Source organism: Oxyura jamaicensis, chromosome 7 (genome assembly GCF_011077185.1).
Source record: "Oxyura jamaicensis isolate SHBP4307 breed ruddy duck chromosome 7, BPBGC_Ojam_1.0, whole genome shotgun sequence".
NCBI lineage: Eukaryota > Metazoa > Chordata > Aves > Anseriformes > Anatidae > Oxyura > Oxyura jamaicensis.
Window position 1 is genome coordinate 14,305,354 of NC_048899.1, and position 22,678 is coordinate 14,328,031.

Here is a 22,678-nt window from a genome sequence, read left to right on the forward strand (position 1 = left end):
GAAAAAGTAAGCCACTTACATATCTAAAGTATTTGCAGGTTAGCAGAATTAAAGTAGCTCATGCTTTTGTTTAGCTCATACCAGGTGAAGTAACAAATTCAAGCCAGCTTTCAGCACTTCACATCCATTCATTTCAAGTGTATCTCAAAACAGTACTTAATGAAAATGAGCAGCTTTCAGATTTTATTGAGCCTTCTGTAACAGAGAATAATGTTTTTAAACATGCCCATTGAAATTCCCAACTAAAGATGCTCATCTGTTCTTGACTTGTCCAGGGCAGCTCAGCAGTAAGACAAGCTGAATGGATTCAGCAGGACAAAGCAAGCAAGTCAGAGAAAACACAACGAAGACTCACTGCCAATTTGTCATATGCACAGCAAGGCTCTGACCTGTCCTCCCATGCAATACACACCAAGTTAAATTTCTTCCAGGAGCGTGACCACAATCCTAGTTGCATCCTAAGTACAGCATAACAAGGCTCTCTAATGAGGTTTTGTTGCTCAAATCTGCTGGTCATTCCCTCCCCTGATCATCAGTGACTAAATCTTATATTCAAAAACCTACACAACTACAGCCATTGAAAGTTTTAAAAAAACTCAATCAATTTAACTCTGGTACTTTAACTCTGGTGACAATTTCAACTCGATTCTACTTTTAAAGTGATATAGCACTGACAGCTTACCAGATAAGACTCAAAGATCCAAATATTGCTCCTCCATGAATCCCTGCCAAGCAATGATTAAAGAAAGATTCATTTTCTAAAGATTTACTCTAATTCTCATCTTAACCATTTTCCTATTTGTATCCTAGTAAGATTCATCTAAACCAGTTACAGTAAATATGATTCTTATTTTTTTTATTTCTTTTCAGTGTTAATACTCTAGCCACCTTTTTTTTTTTCCTCCCATAACAAACAGGATAGGGCTGGCATGAATAATTGATACACTAGTAAGATGATGGATGTTAAACTGTAAATAATGTTTGGACAAGATGACCTTGGATGGCTTTTCCAACCTAAATGATTTTATGATTGTGTTTTAGGAGCCCTCTACATGAACATTTTTCATAGCAGCACTTTGCCTCTCATTTTTCCAGAAAATCAACAATAACATATAAAAACATAACCAATGAAAATACTTAGATTTTGGCTTTTTTTTTTTTTTTTTTACCCCTTATAAGGACTTACTTCTTAGCACCTGTCATTCTGGGACACCTAGATAAAGAAAGGTCCCAACATGGTGTAGTCTTCTCTATGCAAGTAAGACCACACTTCTGTACAGGAAGGATATGTACTATCTCTTTTATCCACTATGGTCTATATCAACCAGTTTTATCTGTGTAAAATGTTATTTTAATAGGCAGACCATAATCTGCTGTAAGTCTGCTAGTTTTCTAAGTGTTCATTAGGTTTGTTCACATTTAAATGCATGAAGCCTAGTGTTCTAGAATTGTTTTATGAAAAAGTAATGAGGCTTTCATTAGAAATCATCAGTTAGAACATTTAATCATAAGCTACTATTTTAATTACATAGACAAAAACTGTATCCATCATTAGGAAAAAAGGGAAACATTTACTCTTTCAAGCTGGTTCTTAGGCAATCTGTTGAAGCTTTTAGTATGCTGGAATGGGCATGAGATGCTGTAATATCAAGAAAATATAAGGAAATATGAAAAGCTCAAGAAGATTTTTTCAAATCTACCTTTCTGACATTTTCAAAAATGGACAGCACAGCAGAATTTTGAAGCTAACAAACTGTAGTCATCAGAAAGTGATAGCTGATCTTTGGGACAGCAGGAAGTTGTAATTGAAAGCAACTCTAGTGACTTTCACTGCGATTCCATTCTGCAGACTTGGGCTTTGACATGCTAGTCCTTACCATAAATCAATCCAGTTGGAGGCAACAGGAAGTTTCATTATAATATTTCCTTATAGTAAGAACACACATCACCGAAATAAGACTTTGTAAAAAACACACACTACAGGATTTGTCTATGCCACACTTAGTTAACGATAGAAAGATTTTCAAAGAAACAACAGTATTCCAACGCCAAGTGGAGATGCCCATGTGCTTAAAGGATCAAGAATGTGCTTATTCACTATAATTTCAGAAGTACTGGAATACACATTGTGGGCTAATGATGCTTAAGTATGTTCAAAGACAACTGACAGCATAAAACCCTGAAAGTAAAACAAACCATCTTTTTCAGGCAACTGATGTTTTCACCCGCACCCAACCTTATTATTTAAGCAACCTTGTACATGCTCATGCCTGTTACTGAACTAAGGATTTGCTTCTTCAAAACAACTATGGAATTTGTTAGAACTCTGCTCTAGGGATAGAATGAGCAGTACAATAATGCCCAAAACACCATCTGAACAAGTAACTGAACTTGTGCATTTTAAAAACCTAGCCTCAAGAACCTAAAGGAACTATGTAGCACACAAGATGTTTTTAGAAATCAGAGCTCTGCTTCCATTTGTGATCACGCCAGCATCCATTTCTGTTCAAGAAGTTGGACACGACAACATACTACTGTAATACACCAAACAAGTGCATAAACACAGCATGTAAACAGGAGTAAGATTCTAGCATGTTTTTACCTGTACTACTCATTCATCTGACTGCTTGAGGGAATATAAATACTGTGCAGTTAATAAAGTTTGGGCTTAGGGGTTTCTTATAGAGGAGAAAAAAACTGGAATGTATTTGCAAAACAACCAAAACACACATCTACATTTCTACCCAATTCCTTGAAGTTCTGGTTAACAATGAAAGCTATCTTGAGCACAAATCATTTATTTCATATTAATAATTTGCCCACATGACAAAGATCAAAGAAATCCACCATGCTTTTCAATAAAAAAAAATAACAAAAATCTTATACTAGAACTGACACTACCTTTCTCCTTTGAGTTCAGTACAACACTACACCAAGCCAGTAATACACTGGAGATAATTTGTTTCAGTATTTCCATGCTTCCTCTTAATAAATACAGAACATAATGAAATCTATTACTCTGTCAGGGAAGGGAGAGAGAAGATCTGGAAGGGGATTAGAAGTGATAGGAAATTCTTTGTACATCAGTGTCCTACAATCCAGTTTACATTAAGAGTAATTTAGGTGAAAACCTGTACAAGAACAATTGTTTGCTTTCACCTTCAAATAACCGAGGTACATGCTGAGTACATCCCAAGTCTCCTACAGCACACATTCCAACACCTGTCAAATTCAAACACTGAGATACAGAATCTGTCAGCCAAGAACTTAAATTCAAAACATCCCAAATAAAAGTCTTGCACTAAGTGAAAGCCCCCTTCAATACTCTATTTTGAGTAAACTGAGTTTTGTGTGTGTGTTTGTTTTTTGTTTTGTTTTTTTAAACCATGCTTCAGGCAAGCTTTACCTGCCTCCATATAAGATCTAAGAAGGAAACAGTTGAACTAAATCACACCTCAATCATAAGAAGATTTATAAAACATTTGTAGCTACTAATACATCTCAATACTTGGTCGCTGGATTATTAAGCAATGCAACAACCTTTGACCCAAGTCTACTATCTGTTTCCTGCTCATCTTTCTGCAGAAATCCAGCAAACATGAAAACCAGGCATCCTCACTGTAAGGCCTTATTCTCCGCTATAGCTGTGAGGTGCAAAAAATGGACAGAGAGCCTGCAATCTTCCCTACTTTAACCACTTACCTGTGATGAAACATGCAAGAATGTCTCTTTGAAATCATGGAAAAGAAATCTTCATGTCTGAAAACTCACATTTTGAATTGCAGACAAGTCAGAGTTCCAATAAAGATCAATTAAAAGCTGCTGAAAGTAACAATTAGTCAGCCAAACGTATACAGTGTGATTTCTAACACTACTCCTAAAATTAAGCACATGCCTGTACAAGACCTTGTCTTTGCCCCCAGCTGTTTGTGTTTAAACCCTGTCAAACAACTACATTTTCTTTAAGTCCTTACAAATATTTTTCTTTATTTCCAAACTATGAGTTTGGAATATTTCCCAATTATGGAATTATTTCCAAACTATGAGTTTGGAATATGAATATTTGTAACTACATAACATATAACTTACATTAATTTTAGAAACTCTTAATAAAACAATTGTCTGAATAAGCAATTGGAAGAAGAAAAAAGCCTTAATCAGATATCAGACATCAAAGCAAACTGTCTCAGTGCTCTTGGAATCCCCCCCCCCAAATACATCAGTGCTGTATACAGTAAACACAGGTCGTTTAAAACTCAGTGGTGTTCATGCAAGAGCTGTTACACCTTTCAGATTATAACTACCACTCCAGGGATTCTAACCAGGAAAGTCAAACATACCACAGTCGCTCCCTGGTTTTCCTCAGATTCAGTACCAAATCCTTGTATTGAGGCAGACAGTCGGTTAAACAGGGATAAGAAAATGCCGCACTCTTCACAGACAAAACAAATATGAAAGAAAAATACTTTCAACCAGCAGCATCAAGAAATAGAAAAACGTAATTCCCTGTATTCACATCCACTGCAACTACTGATTCCCTTGGTATTTAATCAAGGCTGGTACATTCCCCTTCTAACGTTAGTGTACTCAAATCACTCACCAATCTCCTGAAATAAACAACCTGAAGATACTAGAATGTTTACTTGATTATCTTGATTTCACATTAACAGCAAATTCCTCTGATGTGCCACAGCAAGAACATCCACAAAATACCCACCCACCCTTTCTTTGCTTGACAGCTTGAAGAGAAAAGTAAAACACAAAGTGGATCAAGGAGAAGTCTACCTTACATTCCACATGGTTAGCTTCTTATTACCACTCCAGTATTTTTTTATTATTATTTTTAGTATTTGTATATATATTGACTATATAGCATGAAATTTTAAATTTGCCTTCATAAGGTGACATCAAAACACATTTAAGAGATCTTTCTTCCTGGAAGAGGACACACCAAAATTACTGAAACGCCTACTGAAGAATCTAATTGCACCTGAAGTTTACACTCTGCTGAGAAAGCACACGGTAAAACCTTTATTCCCCCCAATATATTCTAATTCCTATCTCAGATCTAGCCAAAGAGACGTTGCTTTGAAAAGATGGGGCTTTATCCATTATTGTGCCCTATTTCCTGAACCAAGATTTCAGCCAGAGAACCCAAATAGTATTAAATTAAGTCCTGTATAAAGAGCATGCTAGCTCCATGTCTCACATGTAGCACCATGTCTCACAGCAGATTCTTTTTGAAGACAACATGAAGACAAAAACAAACAACTGCTTAGTCATGGATCAAAAAACAAAAGTTGCCTTAGTTAAAAACATAGCTCAAAGTAGAGAGAAGAAGTGTAGCTCTTCTCTCAAACAATGTCAGTCATCAGCTACAGGAGCCAAAATCTGAGTCTGGCCAGTTTCTGAGAATCTTCAGCATGAAAAGAAAATGAGGTTATGTAAGCAAGGAAAGTGAATAGCTTTAAGCCTGTGTTAAAGTATAGTCTGCCTTCAAGAGGCAGAGAGATGTATTTAGAAACACACATTAGCCCCTACTTTCCAGAATCTTCATTACATATTTATTGTAACACAAACACTGATGTAGCATCTCTTCCTATTGAGTTCTACCTTTGGAATCTGATGTTCAAAAAAACCCACCAAATATTAACAAGTTGATGCAGAAAGAGAAAAGCAGTATTAACACAAAAATTTCAAGAGGAGTTTTTTTAAACACAAAATTTCAGGAGGCTGCATCTGTAAATAAGATGTATAAATAACCTTTTAAAAATATTAGTAGGTAGCAGACAAAATGTATTTTTGTATTGTAAGTGAAACAAAAATGTCTTAGAGTAGTTGCAACCTTAACAAGAGACATAGATGTCAAAAAAAAGTTCCATAATCAAATTAAGCTTTATTATACAATTTGAGAATGTACAAATTCAAGGTATAGAGTAAAGGGGAGGTTAGTTACGTACTTGACTCCAACTGATTATAGTTTGAACATGCTTGTGACAATATTTGAAGAAGATACAAATATGTAAACAAGTCAACCTATCTTAGAGGTTGCTAGATAAATGGCAAAAAAAAAAGACTTAGTAAGAAATCATTGAAAATCATCTCTTTCTTACAAAAAAAAAAACACACACACACACACAAAAAAAAATTAAGTAACTCAGGACAAGTTCTACTATCCCAGCCCCGAGTTCTTCCTTCAGAAGCTTCCTACAAATCCTCAAGATTGACCTTCCTATATGTTGCAGGCCATTAAACTTCCCTCAGCTATGCTGACTACAATACTTTTTCTAACAGGAAAAAAAGCCAAATATTGATATAGATTGTACAGTAAATGTGAAATTACCAAGCAAAATGAATTTCAGATGCCTCTAAGAGGTGATTCTTCATTAATATGAGATGCAGGCACCTCAGAATGAGGACTTACTATCCTAGCTCAAAGCACTGAGCTCCTTGCTCTGCTATCCCAGTTCTAGTTATGGCCTCATATGTTAGGAAAACACAATGCTCCCAAGTATTTTGGTGTGAGGCGGGAGGGAAGAAGGATTAGGAAGATGTGCAGCAGCACAAGGAGAAGATGAACATTCCAGACTTGAAACATAATGTTCAGTTACAGTTACTATCCTAATACACAGCTGTAAATGATAGCAGAACACTAAGGGCAACACAGGCAATTCTTTTGTCCCCAGGGTACGCAAAGGAAGTAGATGAACAAAAATCCAGAAGTATACATATCCTAACATCATGGTGGACATGTACACACTGGTCAGCCAGCCCAAAGCTCCATTAAAAGTTCTTATAAAACATTTAGTAAAGGATATAAAGAAGTTAGATGTCAACTTTTACTAAAACTTCCCAAAGACTGAAATAAAAACACAGGCCTGTTAATCTTTTTATACATTTATCAGCAATTCTGTAGCAGACAAGTTGGAAGAAGGAAGGAAAGAAGGAAAATTTTCACCTTCCATTTTATAGCTAAGAGCCATTGCAAAGAACACAATGCAAACTGCTCACTGTTTGGGAAGGCAAAACAAGGAAAACTATCTATACCTATAACTGCATCTTCAGCAACATTCTGTATATAACAACAGAATATGAAATGTGACATGCATAGAATTTTGCATAACCAGTTGAAGGATTCTGTTTTGCAATGAAGACCACATTTTCAGAAATACTATTTGCAACTATCCAAACAATGATCCAAACCACCTAACACATGTTGCAAATAAAAGAGCAGGTAGTATGCCGGATTTGGTCTTCTCTTTCCTCAACAGCTGCTGATGTTGAGTGAATTATAAAAGAACAAAAAATTGTATCAGAATCACCCAGAAACAAACAACAAAAGCAAACAAACGCCTTATTCTGTTTGTGTACCACACAACAGCCTTCAAAAGTAAAATTCAACTGAAACATTAGCAAAGCATTTTTGTGATGTATTAAACTGCAAGAAGAGATGTACATTTGGCTGGGGGAATGTTTTACTACGTTTAATTATAAATTGCAATGCAGGTGAGCACATTCCCTCATAAGACCCTCAGCTAACCCATGTTACTTGTATGTGGACAATAACGCAGTACTTGGATTCAGTACAGTTAAAACTGATTTTTGCTCAAGGGACCCTCTTGAAGATTAAAAACAATAATTGTGCCAATGTTCACTTAAGATACCACACCAGGCACTCACAACTTGTGTGATGTGGGTACTATCTAGCAGGACTCAGAACAAGTAGCCAAATCCCCTTCAATTAGGGCCATGTCAGCATATGAACCATGCTTCAAAAAATTAAAGAGCAATGTTTTAGCAATGGTAAAGAAACAACATTCTTCACAGGTTGCTTATACAGAGTTGTGTATCAGGTTGTGTTTTCTTTACACTAACCTCAGCTGCAACAGGCTGTGAGTTGATTTAGGCTTTCTGGTAAGAATTAAGACTATGTGAACAGCTGCATTTCAGTGCAGTAGCTGGAATTACCATCTCCAGAAAATGCCCCGTATATTTTTCAGAAAACCCACAAATGAACGTTTCATACACCAGCGTTTCAATCTTAGCATTTATGAGTAAGCACATTTTGATTATAGTTTCATAGTTAGCCATTAATCATTTGAAAAAAAAAATGTTTAAAGGATTAATAGGGAAATAATATTTTCGCAGATAAATTATCAAAAAGGAAAAAACACTTATTTTAGAAGACAGCTGCTTTACTTTAAACCTACTCCTAACAAGCTAAGCAAAAGCACAAACAGTAATGGTGACTTAAATGCAAATACCTAAACAAGATACACCAGCTCAATTTATTTTGCATTTTAAGCCAAACTTACGAAGGAAGTTTAACTGGCAGTCAACTACCACCCAACTTCATTGCAAACTGCAAGCAGGGGACATAAGCCCCCCTGCTCGTCTCCATCACTTTTTCATCTCCGCTTTCAATACCGTAGGATGTGCATCTATTTAGGTGCTAAGCAGGTAAGCATAACTACTCTGATATGGGAAAACCACAATGACATTACCAGAACAGAAAAATACAAGTTTTCCATAGAGAACCTGTGCCCTGGAGGAAACTTTGAAGGACTGGATACAGGATAATCTTGCAAGTCTACAAGAAACACTGATGTGAGGGCATGACAGAGAAGCCCTAGGAGCCAATACTGGAAAGAAAGGATGGATGTTAATAGGAATGGGGCAGTGTTACAGGATATGAAAGGGCAGGGGATCAAGGCACCAAAACCTGTAACAATTCCACCACTATTCTCTAGTTAAGCCTGTCTGAATTGCTGAAGAGAAGAAAGTCTGAGCTAACAGAAGAAAGAATATGATAAAAGCTGAAAATACAACTTAACTCTTATCTTCCCATTTGAGCAGAGTATCACATAAAATTTCTCCCCAGAGTTCCTCAAACCATAGAAGGCTGATAAAATATTTCTCCCTGCATAATTAAAAAAAAAAAAGCCACCCACAAACACCTTTCTTCACATGAGGTTTTGCTCCTACTGTCTATTTTATATATATATATATATATATACACACACATACACACACATCTTTCCTCTGTAAGGATGGTTTAATTATCTTAATCTAAGTCTACGTGATAACTCAAAGCAGCACCCGCAATTGGAAATACAAAGCAGTCCGTGACAAATTTCATAGCTTACAGGCACTTAAGTGTTGCTGAGCACTGCTCTTAACTTCCAGTTTATAAACCTCATGAAACTCCAAATTCATTTGAAATATTTTAAGAAAGTCATTTTGTGTACTTAAGATGTGCTCTAAAGATATATATTCATACTGAAAAGCTGCATTACTTCAGTTTCTAAATAAACTTTGGCAGCAGAGGCTGAGGATGAGAAGGGGGAAGAACACTAGTAGTGGATTCTACTCCCTGGAAAGAAAAGCACTTAAAGGAAGAAAGCAACCTCAACATTAGAAAGGTTTTGTTATGTCAAAGGTTGGAGAAGTCTTTTAGCCAGTAAAGCACACGCAGATGCATATCAAAAGGACTTTATCTACAATTTAATCATAGAGAGTGAGACCAAATGTAAATATTTAACACCAAATCACTGCTTTAAAGCACACATTCCTGACAACATAAGAAAATCAGTTTCCATAGCAAAAAGGAAAAAAGAAAGTCATCCTTCAAGGAAGCGAACATGAAATTCCTGTACAGGACAACCATGGAAGACATGGCTGACAGCTGGATCTTGTTACAGAAGGACTTGAAACAGAAAGATTTAAATTCATGGGATTAGAATAGCATTCCAAAGAAACACTGTTCAGATCCTAAGCTGCAGAGACCTTGTCTAAACAGCTCAGCACCTGAGTCACATAAACAACTACTATCTGTAAAGCCCGCTGCCACCACACACAGTAGTTCTGTGAATGGAACTTTTCTTGCACATAAAAACTAAGACAATAGCATGCTTTGGTACTGCAACAGTGGAGGGGAAAAAAATCCAAGTGAGTCAGTCAATGGTCTCCGAACTGCCACTCATAAACACAGCAAGTTTCAGGAATTTTTCTAAAAAGGTTTTTTTTTTTTTTTTTCCTAAGACTAATTCTACCTTTTTCTTAAATAATAATAATGAGTTTTTCATTCAATGAAGGAACACAACCCTAGAGCAGGTGGTTGATCACAGCTTTATACTCACAGACATGTATATTGTACATTATATTTTACTTTACAGTTTGCTTGTAAGCATGCTTTAAGTTCTATCATCTGCATTCAGTTATTCTTGTCTCTCATCTGTTAGTGCTGTGGTAAAGTGATAAACCAAGGTCAGACAGATTTAGATGCCAATGACAAAACAAATGCTAATGGTTTACTAAAATAAGCTTAAAGTTTACCTAAAATCTGAGAGTTTTAACTTTTTTCCATCACATATGATTTATTACTACTTTTAAAGTCACCACCTGAAAGTAACGTGAGTATCAAGGTGTTTTCCATGCAACCTCTTGGTGTTTTTTTTTTTTTGTCTTTTAAATACAGAAGATGAATGAGCCTTTTCAAACACCAGGACTTCTTAGCAAGGGTCACACCAACAGAAATTCAATCACTGTACAGCAATCTCATTTCCACACAAAGAAACACAAGTTTGCAGGGACAAGAATGAAATACTCTCAATACCAGAGAGCTTTCAAGTTAGAGGCTAAATACAGAAAAGGTAATTTCTCTATCGTACTTTCTCATTTAATGCTTACACACATTTCTCATACACTTCTGGAAACCAAAACCAAAAACTTATTCACAAGCAACAACTTAGCATATAACCTGTAGAATTGATTGCCTCAGTACCAGCCCAGAAGCTACACATGTAAGCACATCAATTTGTCCACTCTTGCCTCAAAACAGTAAAAATGCACAAAATACAAATAAACAGAGAAACAATATACAGAAAGAAGAGTAAAGCACTTGGAAAAACACATGGGCACGCCTGAATATCTCAAATAAAATAAAATAAAATCACTCAATTCCAAGCAAATGATAATAAGGGCTCACAAAATTCTATGTAATGAATAGATAAACAGTGCCAAAGTAATTTTGGAGTAACTTGGGCAAAGTAAGAATATTGATTCTTACTTTACTCAAATACTGATTTTTCACTGTTCCTCAGTAAAAACCTTTCAGCACAGTTTTTAGTAAGGGAACACTGTCCATACCTAGCTGAAAAGGTGATGTCACAAAAGATATACACTATGTTTTTCATGATTTCATCAAATAATTTAGAGACAAACCATTAACTTTCAGAAACTTGGAGTAAGCAACAGTTCGTCAAGAAACAAATGTTTCTCCCTTTTTGCCATCACATATTAACATCAAAGGCTCATTCTCTCCTGAATTCAATCAAAAAATGGAAAACAGTCCAAGACTGATTTATAGACTACTCCTCTCAACCAGACAGATATTTTTGTAATTCCTTCCTATCTCCCTGCCCTCCAAATGAAATTATGCTACCAGAATAGTTTAAACAAACAAACAAGCAAAAAAAAATAAGCAATTTAAAAAATCCACCTTTTAGAGATGTGCTATTTTAATGCTATTGCCCTGTCGTTAAAAGAACCTCTACAGAAGTATTACTCTATTAGCACCACACAGTACCTCACTTTTTTTTTCTCCTCCATGGACTATAAATAGCCATGTCCTCACACGGAAACAATTACATGCGACTTCTAAGCATTAAAAATGCGTTAGAAAATCAGGGCTAAAAGTGGGCTTATAGTGTAATGCATACTGAATCCTCATCATGCTCAAAGAACCATGCCCTTCCTAAATCAAAGTACTACCTCAGTTTACAGTATCACTGCAGCCAATCTCAAATCCTGTCCAAAATACATAAGCCTGTGTCCATAAAGTCGATCACCAGTGCTGTCATTTCCTCCAGCATAATTATGAGAGCAGCAGGAAACACTGCTCACAACAAATGCAGGAATACCTGACGTATACAAACGGAACAGAACCTGTTATCCACTTTGAGCCTATTTCTGAAGTCTGACTAAGTAGGCTGTATTGCAACTACAGCACAGCAAACACCCCTCAGGATTAAGGGTATTCTGTTCAACAATTCTCACAGGTGAGTATTTTTCTGTGATATAAAACCAGGACAAACTCTTATTCTTGACACACATTCTTTTAGTGGTACTTAGGGAGGAGGTTATATCTAGTTCACAGAAAATTAGGTCACTCATTTCATAACCAAATATAAATTGCATGTGTAATTTGTAAGCATTTTATAGATATTCTCCCTCAACAGATATTTGGAAGAGATTTATCACGAGTTCTGCATGCAGCCAGATTAATTATAAATGCAGAAGGAAGGAAGTTCATATTTACAACCTCAGTCAAACAAAAACGCCATTATATCATCTTAACAGCTGTGCAACATTTTGGCAAGCTTCAGAGTAAAGAGTTTTCTTCTCAACATCCCAAAAGAACAATTATTTTTGTTCCTTCAAAAATATCTTCTTTGGTATAAAGACCTCCTTAAGAATTAAGCCAGATGAATCAACTACAGAATAAAACACAACTGGAATGTGTAGTACAATGAGTATTTTTACTGCTGAAAGCAGCTGTATTGAGTTGACCACACTGCATAAGGAATGTCATTTGTGACACCAGGAATGGTAATTACTTGGAAAACATTCACATCTTCTTAAGGACAAGGGTTGGCAGGACAGAACTTATCGGCATTGATTTGCTGTAGCTGAGCAAGCCACAAAACAGTAACAGTTACTATTCAAAATGTAGATGCAAGGATAAGTTTAAAGCCGCATTATAATATGCCTTTTAATTCATTAGCACCTTGATATTTAAAGGCAAAAGTTCCAAATTGTCTAGTGCACTGTGTCCGACTTCAATGAAAAAACTTATGCAGAAGTCTGTGGAACATTCCATTAATATTCAGTCTTACTGCCTTGGATTGCTAACAGTGAGGCGTGAATCAGCTGGAAGACTTATTTTTTGTAAAATAGGTTATTCCACTTGAATCTGAGCTGTCTACCTGAGAATTAAATTGAATTAAATCAGAAAAGCAGAACCACAAAAGGATTTACATAATTTTAAAACAAAGAAAGAAAGCACAAGAGTTTAATTTCCGTTACTGGTTTGCTATGTTACTTTGCACCTCCAAACACACATTCAGGTCTAAGACTTGCTGGCAACTTCTTCCTGTTATCTTTCCAAAGGATTTACAAAATTTTGCTATCGCCTCGCTTACCTTTAAGGGCCAACTTGTGACAAATCAAAATGGGTTTACAAGTCAGGAAAGGAAATAGTTTTTCTAGAGTTACAAGTTCCATTTCACTGGGAGCTTTCTGCACACTCTCCCTATATCCCAACACATCTCCACAATAAATGCAGCATATAGTTAGTAATATATGATTCTATTCATTATGTACGCTTATTTATGAATAACTTGTGCCATGGACCACATTCAGACCATTAAGAAATGCTGCATTTGCTTGTGCCATGTATGTCTGTTTCCATGAGCAGGAAGGGAACAATGAAATGAAACAAAGCCACTTCTTTGGAGGTCCTGAAATCTACATGGCTGCATATTTCATCTATCTTCACACTACAAAACTAAAGATGTCATTCCATCTAAAGAATGATGTACTTACTACAGCTCTTGCTATTAACCACCATTCATCCAGGTGAAGGTACCTCACCTTGTTCGCTTACAGTACAGCAGATAGTTCTCTTGCCTAACACCAGAGGATGCACAGGGATGGCTGGAGAGCACAGCTGTGCACCTAGAGAATGCAGCTCTTTCATAAGAGAACCCTTGAAATTAACCTCCCCTCTCAATAGTAAAATTAGACGTAAAACAAGGGACTTCTTAAAAGAAGGAAAATTAGAACAAGGTATAACTTCAGCTTTTCAAATAATATGACACATCAGTAAAACCAACAAAGATAATGAGATCTAGTATTAAAATGAGTGTTCTACGTCAAATTACTTCCAGAACACGATCAGCACTTTTTGATCTTAAGCCGAACAACCAAGAACAATTTAAATTGTTGCTTTTCAGGAAGACTTTTAGCGTGGCACAAGCACTGGTATATAGCTGGACTTCGGATGGAAATGTTTCATGAGGAAAATGCATTTTCACATGACAGCCTGACAAAACACAACTTGATCGGTTCTAAGTATAAATGAGGGAAGTTAATTTTAGAACTTCAAAATAAATTAATAAAGGAAATAACAGATCACTTGACAACATACAATTCATAGTATATGAATTCTCATAGTACACAGCCATATCAAGAGAGGAATGAGAAATTAAATTACATTATTTGTCACTCAGTGGCTGAAAGGATTTTACGTAATTCAAAACAACAGTTCTTAAACAGGTCAAGTTTAACAATTACATAAAAAAAAGAAAATGCCCACCAACCCCTGAGTTACATATGTAGGTTTAATAACCTCTGAACAGTTCTGACTCATCTTCTTTCTATATACTTTCGTATAAAAATGGAACATAATGCCAAACAGATTTTGCAGTCTGGAGTGGGACAAAACTAAACAGACTTAAATCAGGTAATAGGTCAATGGAAAAATAATAAAGTACAAAAGAGAAGTTTAGAAAAATACCCTACGCCTGTTGATATAACTGTGTATTTCAGTTACCACATGCAAAATAACCTCAGTACATACATTTTTTAAAAAGCCTAATTGACAGTGTCATGCCTAAGAACAGAGATCATCAGTTTCTAGGTCATGCAATGTAATAGTTAGATGAAAGATAAGAATAATGCATTTTAAGATTACACTTTTATTACTAATGGAATTATTTTTCTTAAACTATTTTTCCCATTTCAAGTTCTAAAAAGTATTCAAAACTGTAGAAGTGACTATTCCCAACCACTTCATTTTGACGTAATGTTGACGTAATTTTGACATAGATGTCTCAAGCAAAGCTCCCATCAAGTATGAACCCATCATCATATCTGTGCTGGGTTTGTCAGGGACGGAGTTAATTTTCTCTGCAGCGGTCCACAGAGTGCTGTGCTCTGCACTTGCAGCTACAACAGCCCTGCTATCACACCAGTGCTGTGTCTATTGCTGAGCAGTGCTGGCACAGCACCAGGACTCTCTCCAAAGTCCCCAAAGCCAGCAGGCTGGGGGTGGGCAAGAGCTTGGGAGGGAACCTCACTGGGTCAGCTGACCTAAACTGACTAAAGGGATATTCCGTACTGTATGGTGTCACACTCCACAATAAAAGGTGGGGAAGGGGAAAGAGAGGGGGGGGGAACTCTTGTTATGAAGACGTCTGTCCTCCCAAACTACTGCTACACATATCGAGGCCCTGCTTCCCGGGACATGGCTGATCATTTGTTGATGGGAAGTAGAGAGTAATTTTTTCCCCTCACTCTTTGTGCTTCTGCGCAGCCTTTGCTTGTTTCCCCCTCCCCAACTTCCTTTTCTCTTTAATTAAATTATCCTTACCTCAACCTGCAAGCCATTTTTTTTTTTTTAATTCCAGCATACTTTCTTTTCTCCCTCTTCTTCTGAGGAATGGGAGTGAGAGCATGGTTTTGGTGTAGTTCAGCTGCCCAGCAGGGTAAAACCACTACAATATCCCTCTCATAATCAACTGCTGAAAGGAGCCAGAAGACTTCTGCTTCCATCATAAGAAAAAGGTCAAGACAAAACTATCTGCAGGGTGCAGCAGACAATCAAAGAAATTTGTACATGCACTGTCAGAAAATCTACATCTCTCTACATAGACATTTTGATTTATGTAAAGCTTAGGTCTTGATTTTCCAAGAGGAAGTGACAGCAGAAGGAAGAAAAACAGTATTAAAAAGTTAAGAAACATTGGAATAGTTTATTCTGGATTGGATGACATTACACACATTCAAAGGACAGTATGACATTTAATTTTACTAGTCAAAGACTGGAAGAAAAACCTCAAAAAATATATTTTTGAGAAAAAGGAGAAAAAAAATAACTTGAGACTCTCTGTTCTTTCAAGTAAATTAAAACAAATGAGAAAACGTCACCTTCTGTAGGAAAAAGAAAAACAAGCCCGAAAGTCAGTGGAATAAAGTTTGGAAAGATTTCGACACACTGGTGTTGTTGCAGTGCTAAACACAGCTGGTCACATGCCCCAAGGTTGAATTCTTAGTATTCACTGCTATCGCTTTTTAGCAGCATCTGTATTAGAAAGGTCAGAAAGGAGAACAAGAGAATATAATTCTCCTTATAAAAGGAGAATTATGTTTCCTTCACTACAGATCATAGTGGGATGCTTTTGTGTACTTTTGGAACATCTGGCAATAAAAAACATCAGGCAAAATGTAAGTATGTAGTAGTATCAACATAAACCATTCCTAATAGTCCTCAAATATTTCAGTCTCAAAAGTCTTGAGAATGTTTCCACAGAACATTATATTTTTTTTTTAAAAAAAGAAGAAAGATTACTTTTACACAAGGTAGGTTTTAAATTGGCTGGGCAAAGCCTAAGCAACTTCTGTTCTCATATAGCTGGATTTAGCATTCTGTTTAAAGTGCTCTCGTGCATTTGACAAAATGCTGCTACACAAGCCAAAGGATGATACATACAAATAGAATACGTAAGGAAGAAACTATGTAGGCATTTAACCCATCAGAAGTCTTACAATCAATTCAGTTTTACTGAACTTAACAGAAAGGTGAAGATATAAATCATGTTACTTTGCTCTCTTTTCATTGTTCATCAGTATTATAAAATCTTAACCTCATTCTGGTATTGCCTTAACATAGAGCAGCATAGCACATACAGCAGTGTAGCAGCTTGACAAAACTGTCATCAGTGCCAAGTCAGTATAACCAGTCCTTCAATGACTGGTCATCAAGGCGTACAAAAACATTTTAGTCAAGAAGCTAGCCAGAACTCACAATTGACTGGAGGTAGCTAGAACTAGCAGCAGAGTATGACTCAATGCCTAGGTGCAGTAAGCTGACAGCTCCACTGCAACTCACATTAGAGCCGCCATCAGACCTCAGGTACCAAGGGAACTGACTGGCTGTGGTCCCATGGCAGCACTGCTGAGAACTACCAGGAATCCATGCCTGGCAGCACTATTTCTGTATCACTGTCACTACCCATTCAGTGCAACCATTTACGGGATATCTGCAGATGACACAGCTCAATCACAAGCCAGAGAGAGCCCCACAAGTTGCACCAGTTCTACTAAGAAGAAAAGCAAAAAGGCAGGACCTAGCAGTTGCATCTGGGAATTTCAGACTCCAGTATTTGAGAAACAGGTCTAAAATTAAGATCTGTCTCATATGTTTACTAAAACAACAACTAGCTCCATCATTCTGCAGCCTAAGGCTGCAAGTTTCTAACTCATTAAGACTCTGTGCCCAAATCACTATTCTTTAGAATACTTTCTGCATCACCAAGGGAAAAATAGAGGATTAGACAAAACATTTCTCAAAGCATTTACAGCTTAATGTTACTGGTAGGAAATGCTCAACACACAATCCAAAGTTTAGTACAGAAAAGATACTTGCTCCATTCACAGGCAAAGGTTCCACTAAGGAAAAATACAGATGCAGTTCAAAATCTGGTTTCATATTCTTAATTTGGGGTGTTACTATTAAACAATATTACCTATCTTATTATCAAACTCAATGACAGCAGCTACTTAAGAGTAAATGTGGGAAAATCAGCAAAGGATTGTCAGACAATTATTAACTGCACGTACATCACAAAAAGTACTCCTATTTCAGACAATGTATCATATCCATTGAGGGAAGGTTTTCAACCCACATAGTAATGCATAACCTTAATGTTTTAAAGATAGAATGCTTCAAATAAAACCTGATATGCCTCATCTCAAACAAGGTGGTTTGTACTCTTCACCTGAAGTCACAACCTTCTGTCAGAGGAAAACAACTAAAAGAACAACACATTTGTGGAATCATTCACCGTTTTCCTTGCTAACTAGTAAGGTTACTTCCAACATTATATCCTTCCAGCTCCATTAATCCTGAGCTTATATTTTAAAACATGCAAGCAAGTCACAGGAAGCAAGTTCTCAGACCTTCTTCAATTCTTGTGCATCATCTAAAGAATTTCTTCTGAGAACACACATACAACACAGAACTAACAGCTAATAGTACTATTCAACCCCCCTTATGTGCATTTTGTTTGCATGCAAACATCAGCCCAAATGCAAAAATGAGCTGTGAACAGAAAGAAAAGTATTTTTCCACCTACCCAGTTTCAAATCAAGGAGCATTACAGAAGCAAACATCCTAAGACTGATACCCAAGAAGACCAGAGCCACACACAGAACACTGGAAACCACCAGCTATCTACAACTCAAAGAGAACTGGAAAACTGTATAAAGAAAAAAGTATGGATGTAATGAGAGACAGCAGAGAGTGTGGTTCAAAGACGACAAGGACAGCATTTAATCCATAATATAATGCTTCCTCTGTGGCAGACCTAACTTTCTCTTTTTAAGTAATGCCCTGTTCCTCAAGAGACTAAAAAAGAATAGCAATACACAGAAGGCACAGATCAATTATTTACAGAATGCAGTCTTAGGTATCATTTTAGTGCATAGCTTACTCATTTGTGAAGGAAACAGATCAGGGTTAGTTGCAAACAGTTTTTCTGAATGTGACCTATAAGAATGTATTAAGCATAGTGTCAAGAAAAATATGAAAACTACACAGCTCTCTATCTGTATCCATTAAATTCTCAATTCATTAAGTATCAGGCTACTGCATGCCCAGCTAGTGACAATAAAATTGTCATTATTTACTACTGCTAACACAAAAGTGTCAAACCAAATGTTCAAACTAGTTCCACATACACAGACAATTCTGGAGGCACACAGGACCAGACCACTGCTACCCTCCCTGCTCCCCACCTCAGGGAAATGTTGCTACTAACATTACAGAGGCAAGCAGAACTTCCAAAGTTATGAAAGAAATGCCAAGTAAACTAAGGACTTCTTTTACTGGACCTTAAATTCACCCATGAGCCGTCTTCTTTAGCTGAATAGACGACTCCATCATGCCACTAACAGTTAGCTGTAATGAGTTGTGTCAGGCAAAATTTTTCATTTTCTTTCCAAAAAGTGAACTAATCATTTAACTTTTTAACTGGTTAACCACCTATATATTCCAAATTTTATATGTACTTGATCATACTTTAAAAAACAAAAAAGGAAACCAGAAGCCTTATTTTTTGAATATATGCTAATTCCATATTACTGTCAATCATACAGTCAGAACCTTGCATAAGTACTAACATTTTAAGGAAAGCAACCCTGCAAAAGTCATTTTAGGAATGAAGAAGCAGCTGCCAAATCTGCTAGCAGGCTATGCCTTCTCAACTCCTGTGGCACCGCGCAGCACAGCGAAAGCATGTTCAGTTGTAAAACCAAGTATTTACATCCACACTGGAAGGCAAAAAGAATGCAGACAACATAAGGTCAGCTGTAATTTTTAACATTTTCATGAGAGCACAACTGGCCATTTATCTTGCCTTCCAACTCACTCAAAGCAGCAAAAATAAAGATGTAAGCAGCATCAACTGGAATGATGGCCTACACAAGACATACCAAGGTCTCCTAACGTTGTATCATGTTTAATCAGATCGTATATGTAGCAATACTGTTGTCAAATGCTCACAGCCTGTCAACAGCCGTATCCAAGAGAATTCCAGACTAAATGGATCTTGGAAAGTTAATGATGAGCAAACGTATAGAAAATGGGGGGGGAGGGGGTGTGTCCTGGCCTTCTAGTATCAAGTAGAGTACATTTTTAACAAAAACAAGATTGTGTACCTCCAAGAATGAAAAAATGCAACAGATGAAGACCAAGCTTAGAAGGCAGGGATTTTATACTCTGCATCAAGAAACTGAAAAAAAAAGTATTGGTAAGACACCTCTTTAAAGCTCATTTTCTGTTGTTCTACAAATGCTGGAGATCAATTGTGTTACTGGTGTGGTGTTCACTTCTTTCTTCCTCAAACGCTAATGCACCTTTTACTTTACAAAGTCGTGTCTAGCCCAGAGTCACAGTATAGAGCAATAGAGCAACATAACGATTCATACACACATCTTCAAATGAGAAAGAACAGATCACACCATTAGATGGTACTATGGATATGAGGAATAATTTCAGATGTTACAGACGATACAGTAATGCACCTCAGGTACTGTACTCAGATAAGTCTTTAGGCTAGAAAGCAAGCAATAGCAATTAAACTCTTTCCATGACAATGAGAGTAAACGTCTTCTATATTAAATAAAAATAATTTGTCAAGCAACAATGTTTTTTCCTATATTTATGTGTATTTTAAATTTAAAGGACACACCAACCTAATATTCTTTTGAAAGCTCTAGACACAGAAAAAAGACAAAATAAAATCACTCCCAAGTCTTCTGAGACTGACAATCTATCCAAGCTAACTTCCTATACAACAGCAGTAAATATTGCCTGGTACTTCAGGAGAATGAAAACTGAGTGACCCATCTTTTCAAAAAGAGACGCCCAAGTCATCACATTTCAGAAATGAAACACCACTGAAGTTGAAAGTGCACAATCTGAAAAAAAATTGTTTGCTCTATACTGGACTTTCAACCCTACAATGAGCACTAGTCATTCCAGGAATATTCCATTGCAGCTGATAAAAGATAATTTAGGAGTTGTCATTACAACGCAGCAGTAAGTCATTCCAAGGGGGTTTTGTTTGTTTTTGAGAAGCTTTCTGACTTTTTTGCACAGATTAAAACTAAACAGGAATATCATTACAATAGGTTTCATTCAAGCCAATCAGAAGCATTTGAATTGATTTTTGTTGTTTATTTCAATTTTAACAATAAACTCTGATTTGCACTAACTAGGATAGCAAGCACAAAAGCTTAAGCTAAATGATGCACTATCAGTAGCAGTTTAGGTAATACATAGCAGTCTTCACAAAGACTCTGCATGTTTCACTTTAAGAACTGCGATGTGAATATGTGGTTCCTCCTAAGAATTTCATTCATTTCCCCATTGCTTTGATTTTCCGCTCTGCCAGCTGCTAGAAGGAAAGACAACATTCATACTTCTTTCTCTGTGGCCCTTTTTCTCCTTCCATGTTGCTACTGAAAATGAGACTTCACTTCTGCTATGCACCTTCTAGAGAATCTGTGAGCTCTCTAACCCAAAACAACAAAACATTTCATTAGGAAAACAATTTCTTTCCTCCCTACCTAGACAGGAACATATTGTTGGTACTCACATGAATCTTACGAATAGCCTTTCAGTGTCACAGAACTTATCATAAGATATCACTAAGTTACTTATTGACAGACAAACCTGAGTAAAGGTGAAACAAAAAGTGATCCTTCTGTTCCCCAGCTACAGACAGTTGTTTTCCTTACCTGTGACATGCTCAGAGACAGCCAAAGCAATTGACGAATTTATGTCAGTATTAGTATTTTGCAAAGTTACTAGTTAGTGAAAACTACTAGCTTTTTTTCCTGTTGCGTAAGTAAAACACCATTATTTAATAGCTAAAATCGCTTTTCTTAAGCCATCAGAAACAACTACTACAATCCAAACCACTAGAAAAAAAATGTTCTATTAAACACATTTGTATAAGTGTTTAGTCACCTGTGAACAAGAATGATTGTAGGCACCTGGAAGTCCAAACCTGTATTAGTATACTAAAAGAAAAGATTCCAACAACTGTTAACTTTAGAGAGTGCAACAAGATTACAGTGATCTTTCTGCTAGTAAGCAAGACAGCAAGAAACAAAATGGCTAAACGATAAATAAAAAGGGCTTGGAATGCTTGGCTTCTGGCACAGATTCAAAAATCCCATGCAAGATGCCTCATCACTATATAGGCACGAACTAAGCAAGTCAGTATGAAATCCAAAACAACCATACATGAACAGGAAACTGCCTAGGAATAGCCAGCAGCGTAATACCAAATACTGAGGTTTTATTTTAGAGGCGCAACCCACCAGCAATTGGCCTTACAGAGAACAACCAGGAGGAACCGCCCTGAGCAGTGAACCCTGCCCTTGCTTCTGAAGGAAGCTAGAATTGATACGCCAATTATTTCACATACAACATCTTGTCCTTTAACCACTGGTAGGGTGTCTTAACTAATAAGCTTTCCATGCCAATTTCACCTTTGAGAGGTTATTGCTAAACTGCAAAGGTTAGCTTAATTCATAAGATGTTTGAAAACAGTCTGAAAACTTATTGTTTCCAATATTCATTTAGAATCCACCTCAGTTTTGTAAATCAGCTTTCACAAAATAAGCATAGGTAAGATTTGTCATCTGGATATGCAAATTAAATAATTTATGAAATCATGGTGCATTATTATTTTCTACAAATGATTCTGAAGCTCTGGACAGATGCCTTTTAATGCTCTTAAGATGCAAACAGCAGCCGGGAAAGGAGTTTGTCTTTATTTTTAAAAATTCATTTACATCCCAGGCTTAAGAGAACTACTCATTTTGCTAAAGTATATAAACATGGTCTAATAAGATATATACAAGAATGTAGCTTCTCTTCCTCTCTCAACTGCTCCCCTGTTAATTTCTATATTTTACTACAGCTGATCACCCCTCCAGTTGTACCAGCCTGGCACGTTGTAAAGTGGGTTACAGAACTTCTGTGGAATTAATCTCCCCAGTCTCTTTTAGAAAGATACTTCGAATGCACAACAGTTCAGTGGTC

General features: G+C 36.6%; 1 protein-coding gene across 1 annotated transcript in view; it reads right to left on the reverse strand.

Annotated features, from left to right (window-relative positions):
- The window catches only part of RAPH1 (Ras association (RalGDS/AF-6) and pleckstrin homology domains 1), a 79,388-nt gene extending 58,869 nt beyond the window's left edge, over window positions 1–20,519 (reverse strand). The window contains 1 exon segment of the mRNA XM_035331253.1: window positions 20,471–20,519. Coding sequence (XP_035187144.1) covers window positions 20,471–20,497 — 27 coding nt within the window. The 5' untranslated portion in view covers window positions 20,498–20,519.
- Window positions 20,520–22,678: the final 2,159 nt, after the last annotated feature.